Here is a 23,504-nt window from a genome sequence, read left to right as displayed (position 1 = left end):
TAACTAGTAAGCATATCCGGATATTCTCTTGTCAATGTCAAGACCTATGGAATAAATTGTTTTCCGTTATACCCTAGATAAAAATCAAAATACAACCAATTATAATATTTTTCTTGTTACTGCACAGAAACCATCCATACAATTATTTCCTGAACATCCATAAAATAGTGTTTGTCCACATCCAAACATTACCACCAGCTTGAATTTCAAAAGAAAGTATTTTCAGATACACATTCAATTGTTCCATAAATATGTGCTAATATAGTGAAATAACACCGCTTCTCCCTAATTTTACAGTATCTGGAGTAAGCAAGTACTTTTTGATTTAAAGAGGAGTTAATAGTCTCTTGAGATATACTTTTTAATAAAAATATTTAAATATAAAAATCATTAAAACATAATTCCATTTATATGAAAGCCAAGGAAAGGGAAAACTCATCTATGGTGTTAGAAATCAGAATAGTGGTCAGTTCCGCAGGGTGATTACTCCAGGTACTGTAAGGAGGAAGCCCCGGTGATCTTATGGGGTGGTGGACATATTCTATTGTTTGATCCAGGTAGTAGCTAATGGAGATCATCTATCTACCTATTTACACACACACATACACACGTTTAGTTTTTTGTAAATTCATCAAACATTACTTTTGAGATGTGTGCACTTTCATGTCGGCAAATAATACACCAATTTTTTTTTTTTTTTTTTTTTTTTTTGAGATGGGGTTTCACTGCTGTTACCCAGGCTGGAGTGCAATGGTGCTATCTCGGCTCACCGCAACCTCCGCCTCCTGGATTCAGGCAATTCTCCTGCCTCAGCCTCCCGAGTAGCTGGGATTACAGGCGTGCGCCACCATGCCCAGCTAATTTTTTGTATTTTTAGTAGAGACGGAGTTTCACCATGTTGACCGGGATGGTCTCGATCTCTTGACCTCGTGATCCACCCGCCTCGGCCTCCCAAAGTGCTGGGATTACAGGCTTGAGCCACCGCGCCCAGTCAATACACCAATTTTTTAACAGAATAAAATTATAACATGGAAGTCCTTTTTCTCATTGCTCTTCTAATCGTTAACATAGGTTTTTCTACATATATACAAAGAAATACATGTAAATTTAATCTAAAAATAATGGACATCTTTTTATTTCTACATATAAGTCAAGCTGTATTCAACAATATTTATCATTAGGGCCATCTCTTGAAATTTTCAGTTATTTATTGCTTATATTTCAAAAATTCTCATCATGTTTCCTATATCAAAAATGTGATCATACTGAACTAATAACCATCCATTCACATACATTATGTAAAATAACATGGTGATACACAGAGGAAATTCTTCCGACTTTTATATTAGAAAATAGAAACTTTAACTTTCGTGATGGTTAGATCTGTACTAAAACCCCTTCATTCCTTTCTAAAAGTTCTGTGAGGGCAGGGCTGTGCCCATTCTGTATTCCTCATGTCTATTGCCTGTTATATAGCATGTGCTTAACAAATGTTTGTTAAAATGTGAAATAATTAACCTTTCCACTAATCCTACCGCTCCTGGAGTTATCAGGCACTTTGTGACTCAAAGCGCAGTTAATAGAGAATTTTGTTCTCATAATTCTTAAGGCAACTACAAAATCATAAAACCAAGTTGCACATATTTGGGGATTGTTAAGAAGTTTCTAAACCCAGGTTGAAGAAATGGGGAGGCTCTAGATCAGCTTTTCTCCACCCTGTCTTTTCCATCTCCTAATCCTTAACAAAAGAGAAAACAAAGAGGAAAAAAAGAAAAGCAGACACACAGAAACCTCTCACTGTTTCCCGGGAAGCCCAATTCTTCCTCCATCCCGGCAGGAGGCAGATGTCTACTCCCTGGGGCAAAGAGAGACGCCAAGTGAGGAGGCGCTCTCACAACGTCCTGCTCCCAGCACCCCTTAGTGTGTCACCTGTGGCTTGGTGGGCTCCTCAAACCGGATTTTCTGGTTCCAGCGGCCAAGGTTATGAACAACAAACGAGAGGTGGTACACACTCCCGGCCGTCGCGTCCAGGAACCTCAGCTCAGGCGGGATTACCCGCAGGTTCATGTCTCTCCCCGGGCTCTCAATGTCCCGGGGGACGAGGGAACCCCGGGGGACGAGGGAACCCCTTGGGGTGTTCATAGCTGCCCTCTCAGTAAACGAAAAACAGAGTAGGATCTGACCGATCAAGGATTAACGCGGAAGACCGTCGCTAGGCAACCATCGGACGCAAAGCGCTAGTTGCAAGCCCTGCCCTCATTGGCGCCCCCCAAGCTGCGCGAATTGTTACGCAAATAGAACCCTCAGGTCACAGGTGTCACCAGAGTAACTGAAAAACACCTGTAGCAACCCAAACGTCAGAGGCATCTCACTTTGCCATGGCATAGCAAGACATTAAAATCACACTGGGTTAGTGGGCATTTTCCTGAACCTCTCTTAAGACCAAGTTTAAAGTACCACGCATTTCAAAGCAATCGGTCCACAGATGCACTGTAAATTGGCCTTATAATCCAATTAAAATTTAAATTTACAAAGAATAAAAAGACCAGTGAAAGTGATGTGCCCACGTGGTCTATTAAGGCAGCAAGATATAACAGAAAGGGAGAAATGTAGAAGCAAAGTCAGTGTCTCCTAGATGTCCTGCCCAGTGGCCTTTATGCCAGTGTTTCTGAATCAGAATATTTCTTACAATACTAAAATATTAGATTAATATGAATACCAATCAGTAGCTATGGATATAGCTTACTTTTATTCATGATGAATAATAATGTAGATCTTTGTTGACATAAGAGATATCCATTATACAGTATTAAATTTCAAAATTGACCAAACAGTATGCATATTGTGACACCTATATCTTTTTAAACATGCATGCGTGCGCACACACACACACACACAATGTAAAAGCACTCCTCTAGGTCTTTTCTATAAAATGCAGATTCTGTTTCAGTATGTCTGAAGCAAGGCCTAACTGTGTTTATAACAAGCAGGCTCCCAGGTAATTACAATGCTGCCGGTTCAGGGGCCACATGTTGAATATGGAGGCTTTAGGAACCTTGTTAACTATTCCAGGGTCTTCATTTGTGAAATGGTGTTGCTCGGGAGATAGAGATCACACATCTTCACTGCTAGATGAGGACTTTTCCAACAAACTCATATTCACATTGCCACGTCCCTACTCTCTCCTCGTCCTTTTATTGTCTGAGAGTTTCAAAACTACCACATGCTTTCATTTCCTCCTTGCTGCTACACTTTATATTCACTGAGGAGAATGGCCTCTCCATCTGCCAGACAGTTAATCATTCTTCAACAGTAAAACTTTTCCCACAACACTTTAAAAAGGTTCTCACAGTACCGTAATGATAAAGAATTTCCTGCTTCATTTTCCACAAGGATTAGTAAGTAGCTCTAAATACAAAGACAAGTAGTCACATTTCTTGGAACTGCTGGCAGTAGTTGAAAACAGCAGAAGTGGTGATGATGATTATTATTTGCAAATTCTTAGGAATTGATAGATGCAAACCATCAACATTATCTTTCAAAATTCTATATACCTTGATTTAATAAGTGGGAGATGTGAATCATGGCTGGAATTTTTATACTAGTTGCTACTACTATATCACAATACAAATCCTATTCATATTCCTGTGCCCTTAAGCAGGGCAATTTTATAGCACTGAAATAACAATGGCTCATATAACTTGACTGAATCAAGACCACAATTCATACAAAGCCCTTCAATCAATTTCTAAAAAAATTGGAAATTCCAAAGAGGTCTCAAAACTCCCTATTTTTTACTCTCAAGGAGAAAACCCAAGTCTGGACTTCCATGTACAATCCAAAGATATGGCAATAAAAATCAAATGAAGAACAATTTTGTTTTTCTGTTCTGTTGGTATTCTCATCAACAAAGGCAGAATGTCACATAGCTCTACAATTTCAGCAAGCCTAAAGCTCAATCCATTGTCCTTAGTAACTATACATAAACCTTCTTGGCTTCTTATATATTCTTTTATCTACTCAAACTATTAATTTTAGATGAAATATTCTAATATTTGCATCACTTCTTTATCTCTAAACTCTCTTGTTCGGCTTCTATTTTCAAATAATGGCCATATAAAGACTTTTTAATTTTTTCCATTTTTAATTTTTGTGGGTAGGTGGGTAGACATATATATATTTACGGGTTATATAAGATGGTTTGATACAGGTATGTAATATGAAATTACATCATGGAGAATGGGGTAGGCATCACCTCAAGCATTTAGCTTTTGTGTTATGAACAATTCAATTATATTCTTTCAGTTATTTTAAAATGTACAATTAAGTAATTATGGGCTACAGTCAAGTCACCCTGTTGTGCTAGCAAGTAGTAGGTCTTATTCATTCTTTTAAATGATTTTTTAATATACATTAAACATCCCCACCTCTCCTGATGCCCCCCACTACCCTTCCCAGCCTCTGGAAATTATCCTTCTACTCTCTATGCATGAGTTCACTGTTTTGATTTTTAGATCCCACATATAAGTGAAAATATGCAATGTTTCTCTTTCTGTACCTGGCTTATTTCACTTAACATAATGGTCTCCAGTTCCTTCCACGTTGTTGTAAGTAACTGGATCTCATTCCTTTTTATGTCTGAATAGTTCTCCATTGTGTATATGTACCCCATTTTTTTATCCCTTTATCTGTTGATGGACACTTAGGTTGCTTCCAAATCTTAGCTATCGTGAACAGTGCTGCAACAAATATGGGAGTGCAGCTGCCTCTTTGATATACTGATTTCCTTTCTTTCAGGTATATACCCAGCAGCGGGATTGCTGGATCACAAGGTAGGTCAATTTTTAATTTATTCAGGAATCTCCAAACTGTTCTTCATAGTGGTTTTAAATAATTTACATTCCCACCAACAGTATATGAGGAGTCCCTTCCAGTATTTACTATTGCTTGATTTTTGGATAAAAGCCATTTTATTTGTGGTAAGATGATATCTCATTGTAGTTTTTATTTGCATTTCTCTGATGATCAGTGATGTCGAACACCTTTTCATGTGACTGTTTGCCATTTGTATGTCTCTTTTTGAAAAATGTCTATTTGCATTTTTGTTCATTTTATGATTGGATCATTAGATTTTTTTTTCTTATAGAGTTGTTTGAGCTCCTTATATATTCTGGTTATTAATCCCTTGTCATATGGGTAGTTTGCCACTATTTTCTCCCATTCAGTGTGCTGTCTCTTCACTTTGTGGATTATTTCCTTCGCTGTAAAGAAGCTTTTTTACTTGATGTGATCGTATTTGTCAATTTTTGCCTTGCTTGCCTGTACTTGTAGGGTACTATTCAATAAATTTTTGCCCAGAACAGTACACTGGAGAGTTTCCTCAATGCTTTCTTGTAGCAGTTTTATAGTTTAAAGTCTTAAATTTAAGTCTTTAACTCATTTTTATTTGATATTTGTTTATTACAAGGTATATGGGGCTTGTTTCCTTCTGCATATGGACATCCAGTTTTTCCAGCACCATTTATTTATTTTTATTATTCTTTAAGTTCTGAGGCACATGTGCAGATCTTGCAGAATTGTTACATAGGTATATACGTGCCATGGTGGTTTGCTGCCTCCATCCCCTCTTCACTGACATTAGGTATTTCTCCTAATGTTAGCCCTCCCCAATCTCTCCACCCCCACTATCCCTTCCCTAGACCCCAAGCCCCAACAGAACCCAGTATGTGATATTCCCCTCCCTGTGTCCACGTGTTCTCCTTGTTCAACACCACTTATGAGTGAGAACATGTGGTGTTTGTTTTCTGTTCTTGTGTCAGTTTGCTGAGAATGACAGTTTCCAGATTCATCCATATCCCTGCAAAGAACATGAACTCTTCCTTTTTTATCCAGCACCATTTATTAAAGAGACTGTCTTTTCCCCAGTGTATGTTCTTGGCATCTTTGTCAAAAATGAGTTCACTGTAGGTATGTGGATTTGTTTCTGGGTTCTCTCTTCTGTTCCATTGGTCTATGTGTCTGTCTTTATGCCAGGACTATGCTGCTTTGGTTACTATAGCTCTGTAGTATAATCTGAAGTAAGATAATGTGATTTGTTCTGTGTCTTTCTTTTTGCTTAGGATAGTTTGGACCACTATGAGTCTTTTGTGGTTCCACATAAATTTTAGTATTGTTTTTTCTTTTTTTTTTTTTTGAGACGGAGTTTCGCTCCTGTTGCCCAGGCTGGAGTGCAATGGCGCGATCTCGGCTCACCGCAACCTCCGCCTCCTGGGTTCAGGCAATTCTCCTGCCTCAGCCTCCCGAGTAGCTGGGAAGTATTGTTTTTTCTATTTCTGTGAAGAATGTCAGTATTGTTTTTTCTATTTCTGTGAAGAATGTCATTGGTATATTGATAGGGATTACATTGAATCTGCAGATTGATTTGGGTCTTATGGACATTTTGACAATATTGATTATTCCAACCCATGAACATGGAATATTTTTCCATGCTTTTGGTGTCCCCTTCAATTTTTTTCATTAGTGTTTCATAATTTTAATTTTAGAGATCTTTCATTTCTTTGGTTAATTCCGAGATACTTAATTTTATTTGTAGCTATTATAAGTGGGATTACTTTTTAAATTTCTTTTCCAGATTGTTCACTGTTGGCATATAGAAATGTTACTGACTTTTGTAGGTTGATTTTGCAAACTGCAATTTTACCAAATTTGTTTATCAGTTCTAGTAGCTCTTATTCTGGAGTCTTCAGATTTTTTTTTTCCAAATATAAGATCATATCATCTCAAACAGAGATAATTTGACTTCTTCCATTCCATATCTTTCTCTTGTCTGATTGCTTTAGCTAGGATTTCCAGTATTATGTTGACTAAGAGTTCAAGGCTTTTATTGAAGTATAAGCTGTTTTTAACCAAATTTTCATCAATGCATATTTATATAATTAAAGTTGAACAAATAACACAAAATGACAAGAGATTTTGCATAATAGTAATTAAAATATAAATAGTCTTATATATTATACATATAGATATATATTTTTATTTTATAAAAATCTTCTGGGGGCTTCACAGAGAACAATATCAATTATATACCATGGATTAAATATGAGTGTGCATTTTTGTTCACATTTCCAAGACAGCTTAATTGGCAAGAACTTGTATATAAAAGTCAAAAAAATTTCTTATGGAAACAATGTATATATTATAAATAAGGCTAAGTTTTATTTTATTATTATAGTGAATGATGAATAGTACTGTTATGGAGCCATTGAGGTTAAGAAGAGACATCCTAAATGTTCAATTCAGACATGCCATTCTACTCTGAATTAATTTAAGGAAAAAAATATGCCTCTCATTTAATAACTATAAAAGTTGCCATGTGAACTAGAAATCAAAGACTCTACTTCATACATAGCTAGTGGAAATTCTAATGAAGTGTAGAGCTTCTGAACACCAAGGCAGAGATAACAATGAGGAAGTATGCAAAATTATCCTTAGTAGAGTTTTTGGATATTTACTTTTAGATCTGCTTAAAGGACTGAAAAAAAATGATTAAAAAGATCAAATAATTTATTTAAAATGGAGTCTGCAGGCAATCAAGAAAAATCTACAATAGTGGTTAGAATACTGACTTAGATGTTACTGGAATAGGATAAAAAGATTTCCTCTAGGCACACAGGCATAAAATGAAACAAAATAATGGCCTTTGAAGTAATTTGGATGGAGTTGGAGGCTGCTATTCTAAGTGAAGTAACTCAGGAATGAAAAATCAAATATCATATGTTCTCACTTATAAGTACGAGCAAAGCTATGAAGATGCAAAGGCATACGAATGATATAATGAACTGGGTGCAGTGGCTCACGCCTGTAATCCCAACACTTTGAGAGGCTGAGGTGGGTTGTTCACCTGAGGTCAGGAGTTCAAGACCAGCCCGGCCAACATGGTAAAATCCTGTCTCTACTAAAAGTGCAAAAAATTAGCTGGGCATGGTGGGCATGCCTGTAGTCCCAACTACTCGGGAAGCTGAGGCAGGAGAATTCCTTGAACCCAGGAGACGGAGGTTGCAGTGAGCTGAGATTGCACGACCGCACTCCAGCCTGGGTGACAGAGTGAGACTCTGTCTCAAAAAAGAATGATATAATGAACTTCGGAGACTCAGGATCAGGAGGAAGGGCAGAAGAGGGTGAGGGATAAAAGACTACATATTGGGCACAGTGTACACTGCTTCAGTGACAGAGCCACCAAAATCTCAGAAATCACCGCTCAAGAAGTTATTCAGGCAGGCAAAAACCACCTCTTCCTCCAAAATCATTGACATAAAATAAAAACGTATGGTAATCAAGGTGTTTATGAAATAATTTGAAACTCAGTAATGTACCACACAATTGACTAAGATAGCATAAAATTAAAAGTTCTTCCAGGTAATAAAAAGCCATGTCAATAAGAATAAATTGATGAGACTAATGCCTGGATCCGATAGAATAGCATGAATTGGATGGCAAGATGAATTAACAGAAAAATAATCCATTGTTTTTACAAAGGATATGATGAATGAGGAAAGGCTTCAAGAGATCAGGGCCAAAGGATACACGTTTCTCTAACGTTACTAACAAGTGTGCTTTACTACAAACAGAAATCAGTTCAGGGACTGCTAACTATGCTGCATTATCCATTTTCCCTATTTTTTCATGGTAGAGTTTTTCGATGTGCCTATGACTGTACCTGGTTGGTTACATTTTCCTGGCTTTCTTTTTGCTAAATGTAGCCACGCAAACAAGTTTTGGTTGTGAGTGAAACTGACTTGTGCCACTTCTAAATTATAACGTTAAAGTGGTACCTTACAACCGTCGGAGATGCTTTCCCTACCCTCTTATCTTGCTTCTTGGGCTCATTGTAAATATGGTAGTGGACCACCTGATCACTTTAAGGTGGTATAGTGAAAAGATCAAAGAAACCTGGGCCCTCACTAAATTGTCTAGCAAAACTACCAACCCTGGTGGGACTATCTGAGAGAGAGTTGAAACTAAATCACGTTTAAGGCACTATTAGTTTGAGTCCCTATAGAGCAGCTAAATCTGATCAATGCAGACACCAACAGAGGACATGAACTCAGAAGGGTATGTCCCCATGAAGTTGAACAGTTCTGATAATACCACCCTATTAGACTGAGTATCATAACTTTTGAAAAACTTTGTTTTAGCTATCCAAAGGTGCTGACGACATTTCCTACCTCTAAACTACTGCAGTGATGCTGGATTTTCCTCTCATGTTCACTGGGGGCAAATACTTGATGGCAAGTAATACCTTTGGTTCCTGAGTAATTATAGATTCCTGAGTGAAACAGGCAATTGAAAGTCAATCATTTCATGCAGTATCTCTCATCAGGAGAGGCCTCACTTGATAGTAGCAAGAGTAATTTTTGCATTATTTTACTCTCCTACAGGGCCATTTCTTGTACTACCTGAAAGGATTTTGGCACTTACAGTCGCTCTATCTCATGAAAGTTTTAACAGAGTTGGATAATAACACCTAGAGGAATTGAGGGGAAGACAATCTAAAACATCAGGACTTTCCAGTAATGGAAATGTGAAGAATTAGGAAAGAATTTGGCTGAATTATATAGTACTCATAAGAATGAGCAAAATGGACACAGACTTTTTCATGAAACTTTAAAACCAGCAAGACTCTGAAAATCTCAAAATGGCAGTTTTACAGCAGAATTTCTCAACCTCAGAACTACTGACATTTTTGACCAGATTATTATATTTTTTAGGTGCTATCCTATGCATCGTAGAATATTTAGCTAATTCCTTGGCCTTTACCCACTAGATGTCAGCAGCACATCCCCGTCCCCTCAATTATGACCACCCAAACTAACTCCAAACATTGTTACATGTACCTGTGGGGCACAGGGGAGGGGGGAATATTTCCCCCTCTTTTTTATATCACTCATAGCATGCTATTACATCATTACTGCTTATTTCACACAACAGTACATCTTGGAAGACATATCAGTACAACAAGAGTATCTTAATTTTTTTTACAAAAGCATAATATTCCATTATGTGGATGTACAATAATTTATTGACCTGGTGAACTTCTAATTCATCTTGAGTTGTTTGCAATTTTTAAAAAAATTACAAACAGGGTAGTGATGACTGTCATTGTGTATATTTTTCTCACATGTGTGAGTATATCGATAGAATAATATAGAATTACTATAAGGAGAACTGATAAGTCAAAATTCTATGCACTTGCCACTAGATGGATATAAAGAAATGTCACTGTTAACAGAAACTAGAAATTTGTTCTTCAGTGAGTTTATATTAATCACAGCCTAGCAAAAAAATGAAAGTACATTTCTTCCCACACTTAAGCTATTACAGTATGTGTAGTAGGCAGGGTTTCTAAAATGCCCCCTCCACTCATATATCCTGAACTAATTCACAAAACCTGTGGATATGATGAGTTATCACTCCCACGATTATGTAAATTTGTATGGCATAACTGATCTTAAGATACGAAGAGTATCCAGGTGAGCCTAATTTAACATAAGAGAGCTTTCTCAAGCTCAGGGTGAGTGAGAAGTCAGAGACATTTTTAGCACGAGAAGGACTTAATACACCATTACTTATTTGAATTTTAATACACTGGGATAAAATAACCAAATCCTATCAGCAACCTAAATGACCCTGGAATCTAGTTCTTCCCCTAGAGCCACCAGAAAGAAGTGTAGCTCTGCTGGCATCTTGATTTTGTTCATTTGAATTTCTGAGCAGAGAATCCAGCCATGCAGTGCTCAGACTTCTGACCTCCAAAAAACGTGAGATAATAAATGTCTGTTGTCTTACATTGTTCACTTTGTAGTAATTTGTTCTGCAGCAATAGAAAACACAAATTTTGTTTATCAATGTTCTGATTTTTTGCAACTATCTTACATAAGAAAGGATATTTCCATGCATCTTTATTTGCATTTCTCTTATTATGATATAAATGAACATCTTTTCACTTATTTAAAAGTCATTAGTATTTATTTTTTCCTATACTCTGTCTGTTCATATATTTTTTCTTGGAATGTTGATCTATTTATTATCAATAGTGGAAATGGTTTATATATTAAGAAAAACAGTTTTGTCTGCATAAATATATGTTTCTGTATATCTATTTTTTAAACTTTTCTAATGACTGTGTTAGTGAAATACGTCATTTTTATAGCTTCAGGTTTTTTAAAAGTATTTTTATTTATTCTTAGAAAAACTCTCCTTATGTCAGAATTGGACAATGAACAAACCAATGTTCTCCCATGGTTCCTTCTGGTGCATTTACTATTTGTTTACTATTGCTTCCCTTCGGCGTTTTTGGGGGCTTTTTCATGTTTTTGTTTGTTTAGGGTTTTATTCATATAAAATTTACCCTGATATAAAAGCGATTTACTGATCCAAACTAACCCAACATCATTTACTGCATAATTTATGATAATAGTTTCAAAGTGTAGTATAGTATATTAAAAATTCTCTCAAAAGTTTTATTTAGTGCATGATTAGCAGAACTTACCAACTGAACATTAATTCTTTAGATAGCATAGATAGCACATTCCCTTATTTATTCTCTGGGAATTACTTGTTGAGTTTCAATACTTCTATCAAATACGTGATCACTTTTACATACTGGTTTCCCTAATTTTTCTCTTGCATTTGTATTAATAATTGTATTTCTCTGTTGTGATTTACTATATCTAGGTAATGACTCAGAATGTATTTTTAAATTATTTCACTCTGATTTTTTTCCATCATTTCAACATGCCCGAATTTTTGCCCTTTCTCTTTGTTGTACATTTCCAATTCAGTTTTTGTCATTTCTCCCTTTAACTTTATGCTTTTGTCAAAGCAAAAATTGCTGTATCTTTCTATCTTTTATTTAAGAGTTCAGTGTTTGATTGGTGAACTATATACACTGGCATTTTAGACAAAACTAGTTTTGTATCAAATATATTTTGGCTATAGGATATTGATGCCTATTGAGTATAGAATGCAACTACAATCCAATCAGAACCCAAATAAATAAGACTAGTTGATTGCTGAATGCAATGACAAAAAAGTCCCAAAGTAGTAATTGTGAAAGCAATTATTCATAAAATGTTTCAAGAATCTTTCATACCTCAATTCATTCAGATCGCCATATGAACTTCATTTCCTGCTTGATCCTAGTGCTTCCCAAAACCCCTTTGGTATTAGCTATTTGCAATAGACTAAAAAACCTATTTCCATTGGGCTTGAGATATTGGCAAAATAAGTGAGATAATTTGAAGATAGGTTCCATAACCAAAGGGGATGAAAAACCTGTGAAACAGATAATGAACAAAATGTTTAATACAGATTCTAAAATAATATATATGTATATATAATACATACATAATTTGATATATTTATTTTCAGTATGCTTTTCTTTTACAGAAAAGCAAAGCATACTGAAAATCAATCAAATATACCTATGTATTTATATTTATATATTTTTTCTTTTATACAAAAGCATACTGAAAATTAATCTATCAAATCATATATATATACAAGTATATTATTTTAGAAAGTAAATATATAAAGTAGCTGATTCTTCATAATAAAAAATGAGTGTTTAAAATGCACTGAAAATTTGCATCTAAAGAATGCCAGTAATCTTAGCAATTACATCTTCAGGGGCAGGAGTCAGGAAAGGAGAGTAGGAATAGGAAATTTTTTCTCCTGTTGAATGGTTGGAGAAAATATAACGTGTAGTGTACCCAAATCCATTATGTTATTCCATGTTGGAAAAACTGATTTCTCATCCCTGTTAGCATACGTCAGAAAATCCTCTCTATGAAGAAGCTCAGAATAAGAGAAAATATTTGTAATCTACCCATCTGACAAAGATCTAGTATGCAGAATCTATAAGGAACTTAAACAAATTTACAAGAAAAAAGCAACCCCACCAAAAAGTGGGCAAAGGATATAAACAGACACTTCTCAAAAGAAGACATTTATGAGGCCAAAAAACACATGAAAAAAAGCTCATCATCACTGGTCATTAGAGAAATGCAAATTAAAACCACAATGAGATACCATCTCATGCCAGTCAGAATGGCAATTATTAAAAAGTTAGGAAAAAACAGATGCTGGCAAGGCCATGGAGAAATAGAAATGCTTTTACACTGTTGGTGGGAGTATAAATTAATTCAACTATTGTGGGAGACAATGTGGCAATTCCTTGAGGATCTAGAACCAGAAATACCATTTGACCCAGCAATCCCATTACTAGGTATATACCCAAAGGAATATAAATCATTCTATGATAAAGACACGTGTATGCATATGTTTATTGCAGCAGTATTTACAATTGCAAAGACTTGGAATCAATTCAAATGCCCATCAATGATAGACTGGATAAAGAAAATGTGGTACATTTACACCATGGAATACTATGCAGCCATAAAAAAGAATGAGATCCTGTCGTCTGCCAGGACATGGGTGAAGCTGGAAGCCATCACCCTCAGCAAACTAACACAGGAACAGAAAACCAAACACTGCATGTTCTCACTCACAAGTGGGAGTTGAACAGTGAGAACACATGAACACAGGGAGGGAAACAACACACACCAGGGCCTTTTGAGTGGTCGGGGGCGAGGGGACAGAGAGCATTAGAAGGACAAATACCTAATGCATGTGGGGCTTAAAACCTAGATGACGGGTTGATAGGTGCAGAAAACCACCATGGTACATGTATACCTATGTAACATGCCTGCACACTGTGCACATGTATCCCAGAACTTAAAGTAAAATATATTTAAAAAATAAAAAGAAAAAAAGTGTGCTCAACATCATTCATCATCAGAGAAATGCAAATCAAAACTACAGCATGATATCATCTCACCCCACTTAAAATAACTTATATCCAAAGGCAGGCAATAAAAAATGCTGGCCAGGACATGGAGAGAAGGGAACCCTTATACACTGTTGTGGGAATGTAAATTAGTACAACCACTACGGAGAACGTTTGGAGGTTCCTCACAAAAAGTAAAAATTGAGGAACCATATCATCTAGCAATTCCACTGCAGAGTATATACCCAAAATAAAGGGAATCTGTATATCAGAGAGGTGTTTGCACTCCCATGTTTGTTGCAGCACTGTTCACAACAGCCAAGATTTACAAGTAACCTAAGTGTCCATCAACAGATGAATGGATCAAAAAAGTGTGGTACTTATACAGAATGGATTACTATTCAGCCATAAAAAGAATGAGGTTCTGTCATTTGCAATAACATGGATGAATCTGAAGATCATTATGCTAAATAAAAGAAGCCACGTACGTAAAGAGAAACTTCACACGTTCTCACTTATTTGTAGCATCTAAAAATTAAAACAATTAAAATCATGGAGGTAGAGAGCAGAAGGATGGTTACCAGAGTCTGGGTAGCATAGTGGGAGGGTGGGGTGGAGGTTGAGGTGGTTACTGTTTACAAAAAAGAAAACGTAGTTAGGAAGAATGTATAAGACCTAGTATCTGATAGCACAACAGGGTCACTATACTGAAAAATAATTTAGTTGTATATTGTAAAATAACTAAAACAGTATAACTGAATTGTTTATAACACAAAAGACAAATGCTTAAAGGGATAGATACCCCATTTTACATAATGTGATTATTATGTATTACATGCCTGTATCAAAACATCACATGTACCCCACAAATATATTTGCCCATTACATTTCCACAAAAATTAAAATGAAAACTAAAAAAAAAAAAGTTGTATGTTAATCCAAACAAAATTATGCTAAACTATATTGGGAACCTGGTGATATGGAAAGTGTGTGTACGTGACCAAGAGCTGCTTGATTGAAGTCCACTAAATTGTCATCTTCTAATATAAAAAATAAGGATAACATCAAAACCTCATGACAATGTGGAGCAACTGGATCATTCAGAAATTTCTGGTGGGAATGTAACATAGCCCTCTGGAAAGCAGTTTTACATTTTCTTATTAAATTAAAAATGTACTACCATACAGTCCACGAATTGCAGTCACACACATTCATCCTAGAGAAATGCAAACTAAGTTCACCCAAAACTGAATATTCATTGCAGCTTTATTCATAAAACTCAAACCTGAAAAGAGCTGAGTGCTCTTCAACAGGTCAATTGTTAAACAAACTGTCATATATCTATACCATGGAACACTACTCAATAATGAAAAGGAATTAACTACTGATACACACAGAAACTTGGCTGTATCAATAGCTGAGTGAGAAAAAAGCTATTCCCAAAAGATGATATGATGCATGATTCCTTTCTGTAATGTTTAAAATGATAGCATGTGAGAAATGGAGGACATGTCAGTGGTTAAGTATAGGGTGAGGCAGAAGCACACTGCGTATGATTATAAAAGAGCAGGTTGGCTGGGCACGATGGCTCATGTTTGTAATCCTAGCATTTTGGCACTTTGGGAGGCTGCGACGGGCAGATCTCTTGAGGTCTGGGGTTCAAGACCCCATCTCTACTAAAATTACAAAAATTAGTCAGGCGTGGTGGCACATACCTGTAATCCCAGCTGCTTGGGTGGCTGAGGCAGGAGAATTACTTGAACCCAAGAGGCAGAGGTTGCAGTGAGCCGAGATTGCACCACTGTACTCCAGCCTGGGCAACAGAGTGAGATTTCGTTTCAAATTAAAAAAAAAAAAAAGAGCTGGGTAAGGTATCTCTGTTTTGTTGGAACTGTTATATTGACTTTGGTTGAGGATACATGAACCTTCAAAGGCGACAAAATTGTTTAGAACTAAATACACACATACACAGACATATACATACATGTGTACTTGTAAAACTGGAAATCTGAATAATATAGGGTATTATATAAATGTTAACAGCCTGGTTATGATATTATATGATAGTTTTGCAAAATGTTACCATCAAGGGAAGCTTGAAATATTTTATAGAAGATATTTCTGTATTATTCTTTCTAACTGCATGTGAATCCACAATTATATCAATACAAAATTTAAATAAAAATATAAATAAATTCAAATAAATAAAATATATATAGTATCCTCTACTCCTGAAAGTGTTACCATTGGGATATCTGAGAAAAATGTGCATGAAGTGTAAGAGTATAATGAAATATAAAACCTCATTGTGTTTGTGCACAATGTTCCAGATGGTGAGTATACCACTTTGCTCAAAATTCTAAAGCATTCCACTTTTGTTGTGGATTCAAAGGGAGATTTATTTCATTTATATGAATGTAATTCATCCAGACAGTGTAAAGAATATATAAAGTCCTGCAAAGACTGCACACCTGGTGAGAATTCGCTCAGTAAATTTGTGCCAGTGAGGCAGATTGATTATCTGGTTTCCCGTTTCAAGTGTCCTCCACTATATTTATAGGCAGCTGTAAGTTGTCTGTTGTTTTCTTGTGGAAATGTAAATATCCAGTTGGTACTTTCTTGGTTGACCTATGTAGCAAGAAAATGTGAAATCAGCAGTAAAGGCCTTGATTTATTTTTAGTGGTAACCCTTGCCCATGCCACATAAGATTTTGGTATAATCAAAAGTGCTAGCAGGCAATTACAGTTATATTTGACATCCTTGACTGGATTAATTTGTTTAAGTCATTCGAACCTCTCCTTTCCTTGTGGGCCACTTCCATGTCTTCTATGCCAGTGTATCGAATTGTGTTTCCTTATAAGGTAGCCACTAGCCACATGTGGCTATTTAAAGCTTAAATCAATTTAAATGAAATGAAATAAAATATGTAGCTCCTATATCACAATAGCCATATTTCCAGTGCTCAGTAACCAGTAAGAAGTGCTCTGATATTTTATGCTTTCATAATTCTGTTATGAGAATAAACTACTTCCAAAAAAATCCATGACAAAAGAAGGAACTGGCAGTGATATGATCAGCTCATGTTAAATAATGAAAACTCAAGTGTTTTGCCCAGTTATACAATATGCATGACTGGAGTTGAAAGTATAACTTTTATATTAGCTTTTCATTTCATTTAAAAATTGTATTTATTAATAGAGCACAGCATGAGGTATATGTACTTCTTAAACCATCAGTGTTTGCTGTTAAGATCTTGGACAGTTACTCAGGAGGCTGAGGCAGGAGAATTTCCTGAACCCAGGAGGCGGAGGTTGCGGTGAGCCGAGATCGCGCCATTGCACTCCAGCCTGGGTAACAAGAGTGAAACTCCATCTCAAAAAGAAAAATCTTGGAGGCCGAGTAGTACTTTTATTTCATTTGTCATTCTTTCTTACTTATCTCATCTTACTTTTAGTCTCAAACCAAGGAACTATGGAGGAAGAGCTACAGAGTTGATCTTTTCAAACTTATTTTTAAAATAAGTAATCTAACACTATGTTTACATTTTAAAAATAGCATGTAGATAAGAAAATTAAAACAGTCATTGGAAAAGTGGGTCAATTAAATGATACTTAATTTCCAAAGTTGAGAAACATTTTCCCTATTCCTGTGATGTCTTCACATAGGAGTCCCTAATATCAAGGTAAAGGAATAGACTCTACTCAAACTGCTTAGTTCCTCAATTATTCATTATTCTCTGAGAAGCCTAGAGGGAGGGAGAAATTTTCAAGTTGGAATTTGTGGGTTGAGACTACCTCATATTTCAAATAAACTATTTGTGAGGCATTAATCTTTCTGAAAAATAGAACAATATTAGAAAGAATAACTTGTTTATTCTCAATATATAGAATATTTCCTTGAGGTCTCATATTCACCTGTAATCTAATTCAGAGATTCCTGGCCACTTTTCAATACTTTATTTCAACTTTTCATTTCTCTGGCACCTTGAGATAATTAAATGGTGGGTGTCTGGGAAGTGCCTAGCAGCTGTCATCTTATATTTTGATGTGGGCCTCAAAGAATCAAAATTAAATATTTTCTGCCCCCTTTTGCAAGTATTTTTGTTTCCATCGAGGCTAAATTTCTGATTTTTCTTTTAATAAAATGAGTTTTCTAGTTCTAAATTTCACTTTCCTTTCTGTTATTCTTTATCTAGGTAACTCTATTGTAAGTTTGTTTTGTGTCTTGAAGCTACACGTATAAAAACTGTGAATTAGTTTTTATATTTACTTGTTTAAAAATAAAGTAAGCCGGGCATGATGGTTCACCTATAATGCCAGCACTTTGGGAGGCTGAGGCAGACAAAGTCACCTGAGGACAGGAGTTCCAGACCAGCTTGGTGAAACCCTATCTCTCCATAGTTCCTTGGCTAAAGACTAAAAATAAGAGGAGATAAATAGGAAAGAATGATAAATATTTCAAACTCCTCATTTGTATTTTGTAAAAACATAATAATTAGCCAGCCATGTTGGTGGGCACCTGTAATCCCAGCTACTCGAGAGGCTGAGGCAGGAGAATCGCTTGAACTCAGGAGGCGGAGATTGCAGTGACGGTGCTACTGCATTCCAGCCCAGGCAACAAGAGCAAAACGCCATCTCAAAAAATAAATAAATAAGTACATGCAATACAATTTGCCCTTTCTGGTGTACAGTTTTATGAGTTTTGACAAATGGATACAGTCATGCGACCACCATCACAATCAACATGTAGAGCACTTCTATCACCTCAAAATATTATCTCATACTCTTCCCTTATCGCCAACGCTAAGCATGGATCTGCTTTCTGCCCCTAAAATAGTTTTATCTTTAAATCTACATAAATGGAATTATGCAGTGTATAACCTTTTAAGTGGTTTATTTCAGCATAATTCATTTGCAATTCGTCCATGTTGTTACATGAATTAGTAGCTCATACCTTTTTATTGCTGAGTGGTATTTCATTACATGGCCTGAAATTAGAGTGCTACCCAGCAGGGCACTGAATATGAAATAGTGAGTGGATGATAAATTCAGCTAATGGTGGAGAAGCCATTGGATGGTGCAAGTCATGAACAGCAGGAACCTTGAGTTAAACGCTGGAAAAACAAACTTTTTTAAATCGCATGTAGATAAGAAAATCACATTGGTCTTAGAAAAGTGGGTCAATTAAATGACCCACTTTGAGGAACCTTGAGTTATACACTGGAAAAACAAATTGGGTATTACCTATCTAAAGGATAAGCCAGCAAGGTGTACCTTTTCTTAAGATAAGGACAGGATGCCTGAATTGCTAAGGCTGTGTTGCATTCTGATTGACGATTCAATTGCACATAAGTACTGGCTGTGTGGCTGTTGTTCCTGCCTTCTCTGTTTATCTTTAAAACAAATCCTATTACAGTAAGAAAATTGAGCATGTGTCTTGCAACTTGAAAAGAGGCTAACATATGTACAGAAAACTATGTTACAAAACAGAACAAAATTAATCTTTTAAAATACCACAATGTTCTTGGGTTTGTTATTCATTTTGATAGTATATAGAAAAGAAAAGCTCTACTCAGTTTGTAAACCATGTTGCTGATCCCTTCTTTCTCTTTTTATGGAGATTACTTTCTTATTTATACCAGACTTTTAAATATAAGATTTATCACAACACATTGCAATTATTTGCTTTCACTACTTGATTATGGGTACCTGGAGAATAAAGACAGTGTCTTATCCATCTTTATGTAATAAACACCTCATTTAATAATGACACAAAAAACAGTGTTTCATAATTGTTTGCTGAATGAAGGAATGAATGTGCCATAACAATTAGGAAACAGTTCATATCACCTTCTAACATTTTTATTCATGTGTCCAAATTTAAAATCCCTCAACTTTTGCAGAAGCATATTCAACATTGCTTTATACATATTTATCATTAGGTTATGTTTGCTCTTTGATGTTTGTAAGATTTTCTTACTAATTTCTTATAAATTTTATTGGTTTCTTTCTAGGCTTTTGTGTTGTTTTTATTAATTTTTGATACTGTTTTGAATTAACCATACATTATTTCAATTATAAACAGAATTAATATATAATGACTTAAATGTTGTATAATACTGACATGGTCCCTGTTTTAAATTCATGTCTTGCTAAAAAAAAAAGTGGTACAACATTAAATAAAATAAAGAAAAATGTTTATCTGCACATAATCCTACTCTCTAATATAACCATTTGAATTTCTTCATTTTACCTCAATCTTTATCCACTGTTCACTTTAAATAGTAGCTAATACCCTATACACATTTTTGTGTGCATCTTTTTTTGCCTAATATTAGCTTTAAAATATTTTCTGTGCAATAATGCTTTAATCATTTCAGTGGATGGATAAGACCAGTTTGCTATGCTAACATAACAGATATTCTATTGCATCTTATAATTTTTATATATTTATTATTTTTATGTTTTCTTAATATAATTATGTGTTAGGCTTCAAAATAGTCCTCAGTGATCCTCACCTTCAGATATTCACACCCTTATGTAATCCTCTCCAATAAAGAATGGGGCAAACCTGCAACCTATGAGACACTATGAAACTGACAGTTTGTGAGTTGAAAGGCTGTGCCATAAAAGACATTGCAGCCTCCTCCTTGTGCTTGTGAATCACTAACTGTGGGAGAAGCTAGAAGGTATATATTGAGGACATGCCAGCACTCCAGTGGCTGTTCTCCTTATGAGGAGAGGAACTGTGGTCTTTGATCCACGAGCCAGCATTATCTTCCCAGCCATGTAAATGATCTACCTTGGAATCTGATCTTTCAGTCCTGTGACCTAACAGTAGACCCAAAGCCAGAAGTAACCATCCAAGGCCCTCTCCAATTTCTGACCAATAACAACTACAGTAAATAACAATTGATTGGTATTTTAAGCCATTAAAATTTGAGATAATTCGTTATGCAGTAATACCTAGCAAATATATTTATTTCTATTTTCATTACAAATAATCTAAAAGGCAGCTTCCATTAATATACAAAAATAGTTGCCATCCATATATTACTGTCAATTATGAAATAGATTTGCTACTTCATATAAATGCAAAATTATGCCAGAAAAATAAAATGAAGATAGCCAATAAATATCATAGGCATCATATATTATACCTGAATATATCACTGTCAGCATACTGAAATTTTTCTAAACATATATTAATATACACATTTTTACTAAAACACATACATATTCTAATAAAATAATTTTTCATACAATAAATAGTGATCATTGTTATATTATACACATATATATATATATCCTAATTTCAATGGTTCTATATTATTCAGTTTTATAGATATACCCTAATTTATTTTACCAATTCCTTCTTTGAATATTTAGGTCATCTCCATCTATTTAGTGTTATACCAGTGCTGCAATCAGTACCTTTTCATTGTCATTTGTTTCATACTCACTTGTGTGTTTTTATTATGATTAATATTTTTGGACCTTGGGGGAAAAGCATATTCACAGACATTTATAATGGAGAGACACCATTTAAATTTATTCTTATGGAGGAGTTGGGGTAGGAGTGTAGCAGTATTTGTTCCCTAAATTTTTCCTGATAAACATTATTTATTGAATTCTATTCTGTATCTACAGTGATATAAAATAACTGTTTTGTGATATACTAAATTAATTATGTGTTCTTGATCTATCAGTCCATTTAAATCCTGGTGTTTTTTATTTTAAATTACAACAAGTTTATACTACTCTTTATGTTTTTTAAAGAAAGTTTCACCTCAAAGATATCAATTACATTGATTTCTTGACTCTTTTCATCCATTCAATTGTCTATACTCTTAAATAATTTTTTCTTGTGTTAAGAAATAAAAGGTTTTTAATATTGAATTGGAATGACCTTAAATATATAATTTTCAGAAAATTTAAAGATATAATTTTCAATAAGACATTGAGTTTTTCCATTCAAGAAATAGCAAGTTTTACCATTTATTTATGTTTATCTTAAAACACACACATATTGTAAGTGGGAAATATTTTTCATTATTATTTTTAATTAGTTATTCCTGGTTAAAAGAAAGCTAAATTTTATTTCCATTTCATCTGGCATCTGGCTTCCTCACCGAATGTCTCTGATTATTTCAAGTATATCATCAATAATTTTTCAAGGTTTTCTAAGTAAACAGTTTATCAATCTCATATAATGATAATTTACTAAATGTTTATCTTTATGTCAAAAATTTATGTATCTCCATCATCATCATCATTCTCATCATTGTTATCATCTCCTTTTTTATGATTTATTATATTGGTCAGAACATACAGACTTATATTTAAGCTTTGTGGTGATGTCAAGCATGCTGACCTTATTCCTGTCTGTAAAGAAATACATATATTGTTTTATAATTACTGTCAGTCAAGAAAACACAGGGCAAACACAAAGGAAGTAACTTATTGCAGTTGAGTTAAGGCAATCTGTATTCCTACCTCCTCATCTACCATCCCACTCTCTACTGTACTATACTCAAACCACTCTTGCAAAAGTCACCAAGAGCAAATCTAGTGGACACTTTTAAGTCTTTTCAATAATGGAATTTATTGCAGTATTTTATACCATTGTCCCTTTCTATCATTTGTAAATACCCTCCTACATGTGTTTCCCCAGCATCCTCCTCTGCTATTTCCTTCTATTTCTCTCTGTCCTTCTAAAGGGTCCTCCTCTATCCACCCTTCAGAGGAAAGATTAATTTTTTCTTCAGGAGATACTCTTGGGGTTTTCTTATCCAATGACAGGTTTCTGGAATTGACTCCATATACTGATATTTTTGACCTCTGAACATGTTCAAGAGCACTACAGGTTAAAATAATGTCTGAAGCCTGTGATGCATTTTCAGTCCCGGCTTGTTAGCTCTTGCCCACAGCTTTCGCGATGAAATGCCTTAGAAAGTTTGACACTGGGGCTTTGGATTGTCAGTTCCATATGAATCCAACCAATTGCAAATTTCAGGATCCCATTCTTAGCCCTAAATTTCAGATGAGAAACTTGGCAAGCCTGAGAATGTAACTGTCATTGCAATTCAGCAACCCACATAATTAAATTTTGTGTTTGATTTTCAGCAACATCAGCCCTGTGAGTACAATAAGTAATAGCTCCTTTTAGGACTGTCATAGAAGCTCTTTGATTCGTGAACTATAACTTGAGCTGGGATTTAACAATTCTAAGCTTGTCATTTTCTCTTTGTTAGCACTCAAGTGAATTCCAAATAATCTATTCCATACCACAGTCATTTTAGTCATCATTACTATCATAATAATCAAGTGCAGCAGCCACTTGGGCTCCTAAGGCCCAAGTTTCAGTTAGCATTTTATCACACTCAATCACAAGTGATAGCTTGATTAATTTTGAGGCCACTGCACTAACATCAATTTTCTCATTGGCAAGGATATCAGCACAGCTCTCAAGTCCAAAGGTATGACCAAACTAAAATCCTATCTTTGATAGAATCTACCTGCTAGGATTACAACTGGTACCAATTGTATATTAGTCTGAATCTAACTGAGACAACCCATATTATAATCTGAACAGGGAATGTTTAATATAATGAATATTCACTATAAGCATTAAACTATAGAATATAGAATTATTAAC

General features: G+C 35.1%; 1 protein-coding gene across 1 annotated transcript in view; it reads right to left on the bottom strand.

Moving 5' to 3' along the window:
• The window catches only part of CFAP47 (cilia and flagella associated protein 47), a 437,978-nt gene extending 435,810 nt beyond the window's left edge, over nucleotides 1–2,168 (bottom strand). Inside the window, exon 1 of the mRNA XM_078364097.1 lies at nucleotides 1,930–2,168. Coding sequence (XP_078220223.1) covers nucleotides 1,930–2,142 — 213 coding nt within the window. The 5' untranslated portion in view covers nucleotides 2,143–2,168. The remainder of the gene's footprint in view (nucleotides 1–1,929) is intronic.
• Nucleotides 2,169–23,504: the final 21,336 nt, after the last annotated feature.

This window comes from Callithrix jacchus, chromosome X (assembly GCF_049354715.1).
Source record: "Callithrix jacchus isolate 240 chromosome X, calJac240_pri, whole genome shotgun sequence".
Taxonomy (NCBI): domain Eukaryota; kingdom Metazoa; phylum Chordata; class Mammalia; order Primates; family Cebidae; genus Callithrix; species Callithrix jacchus.
This window is presented reverse-complemented; position numbering and strand designations above follow the sequence as displayed.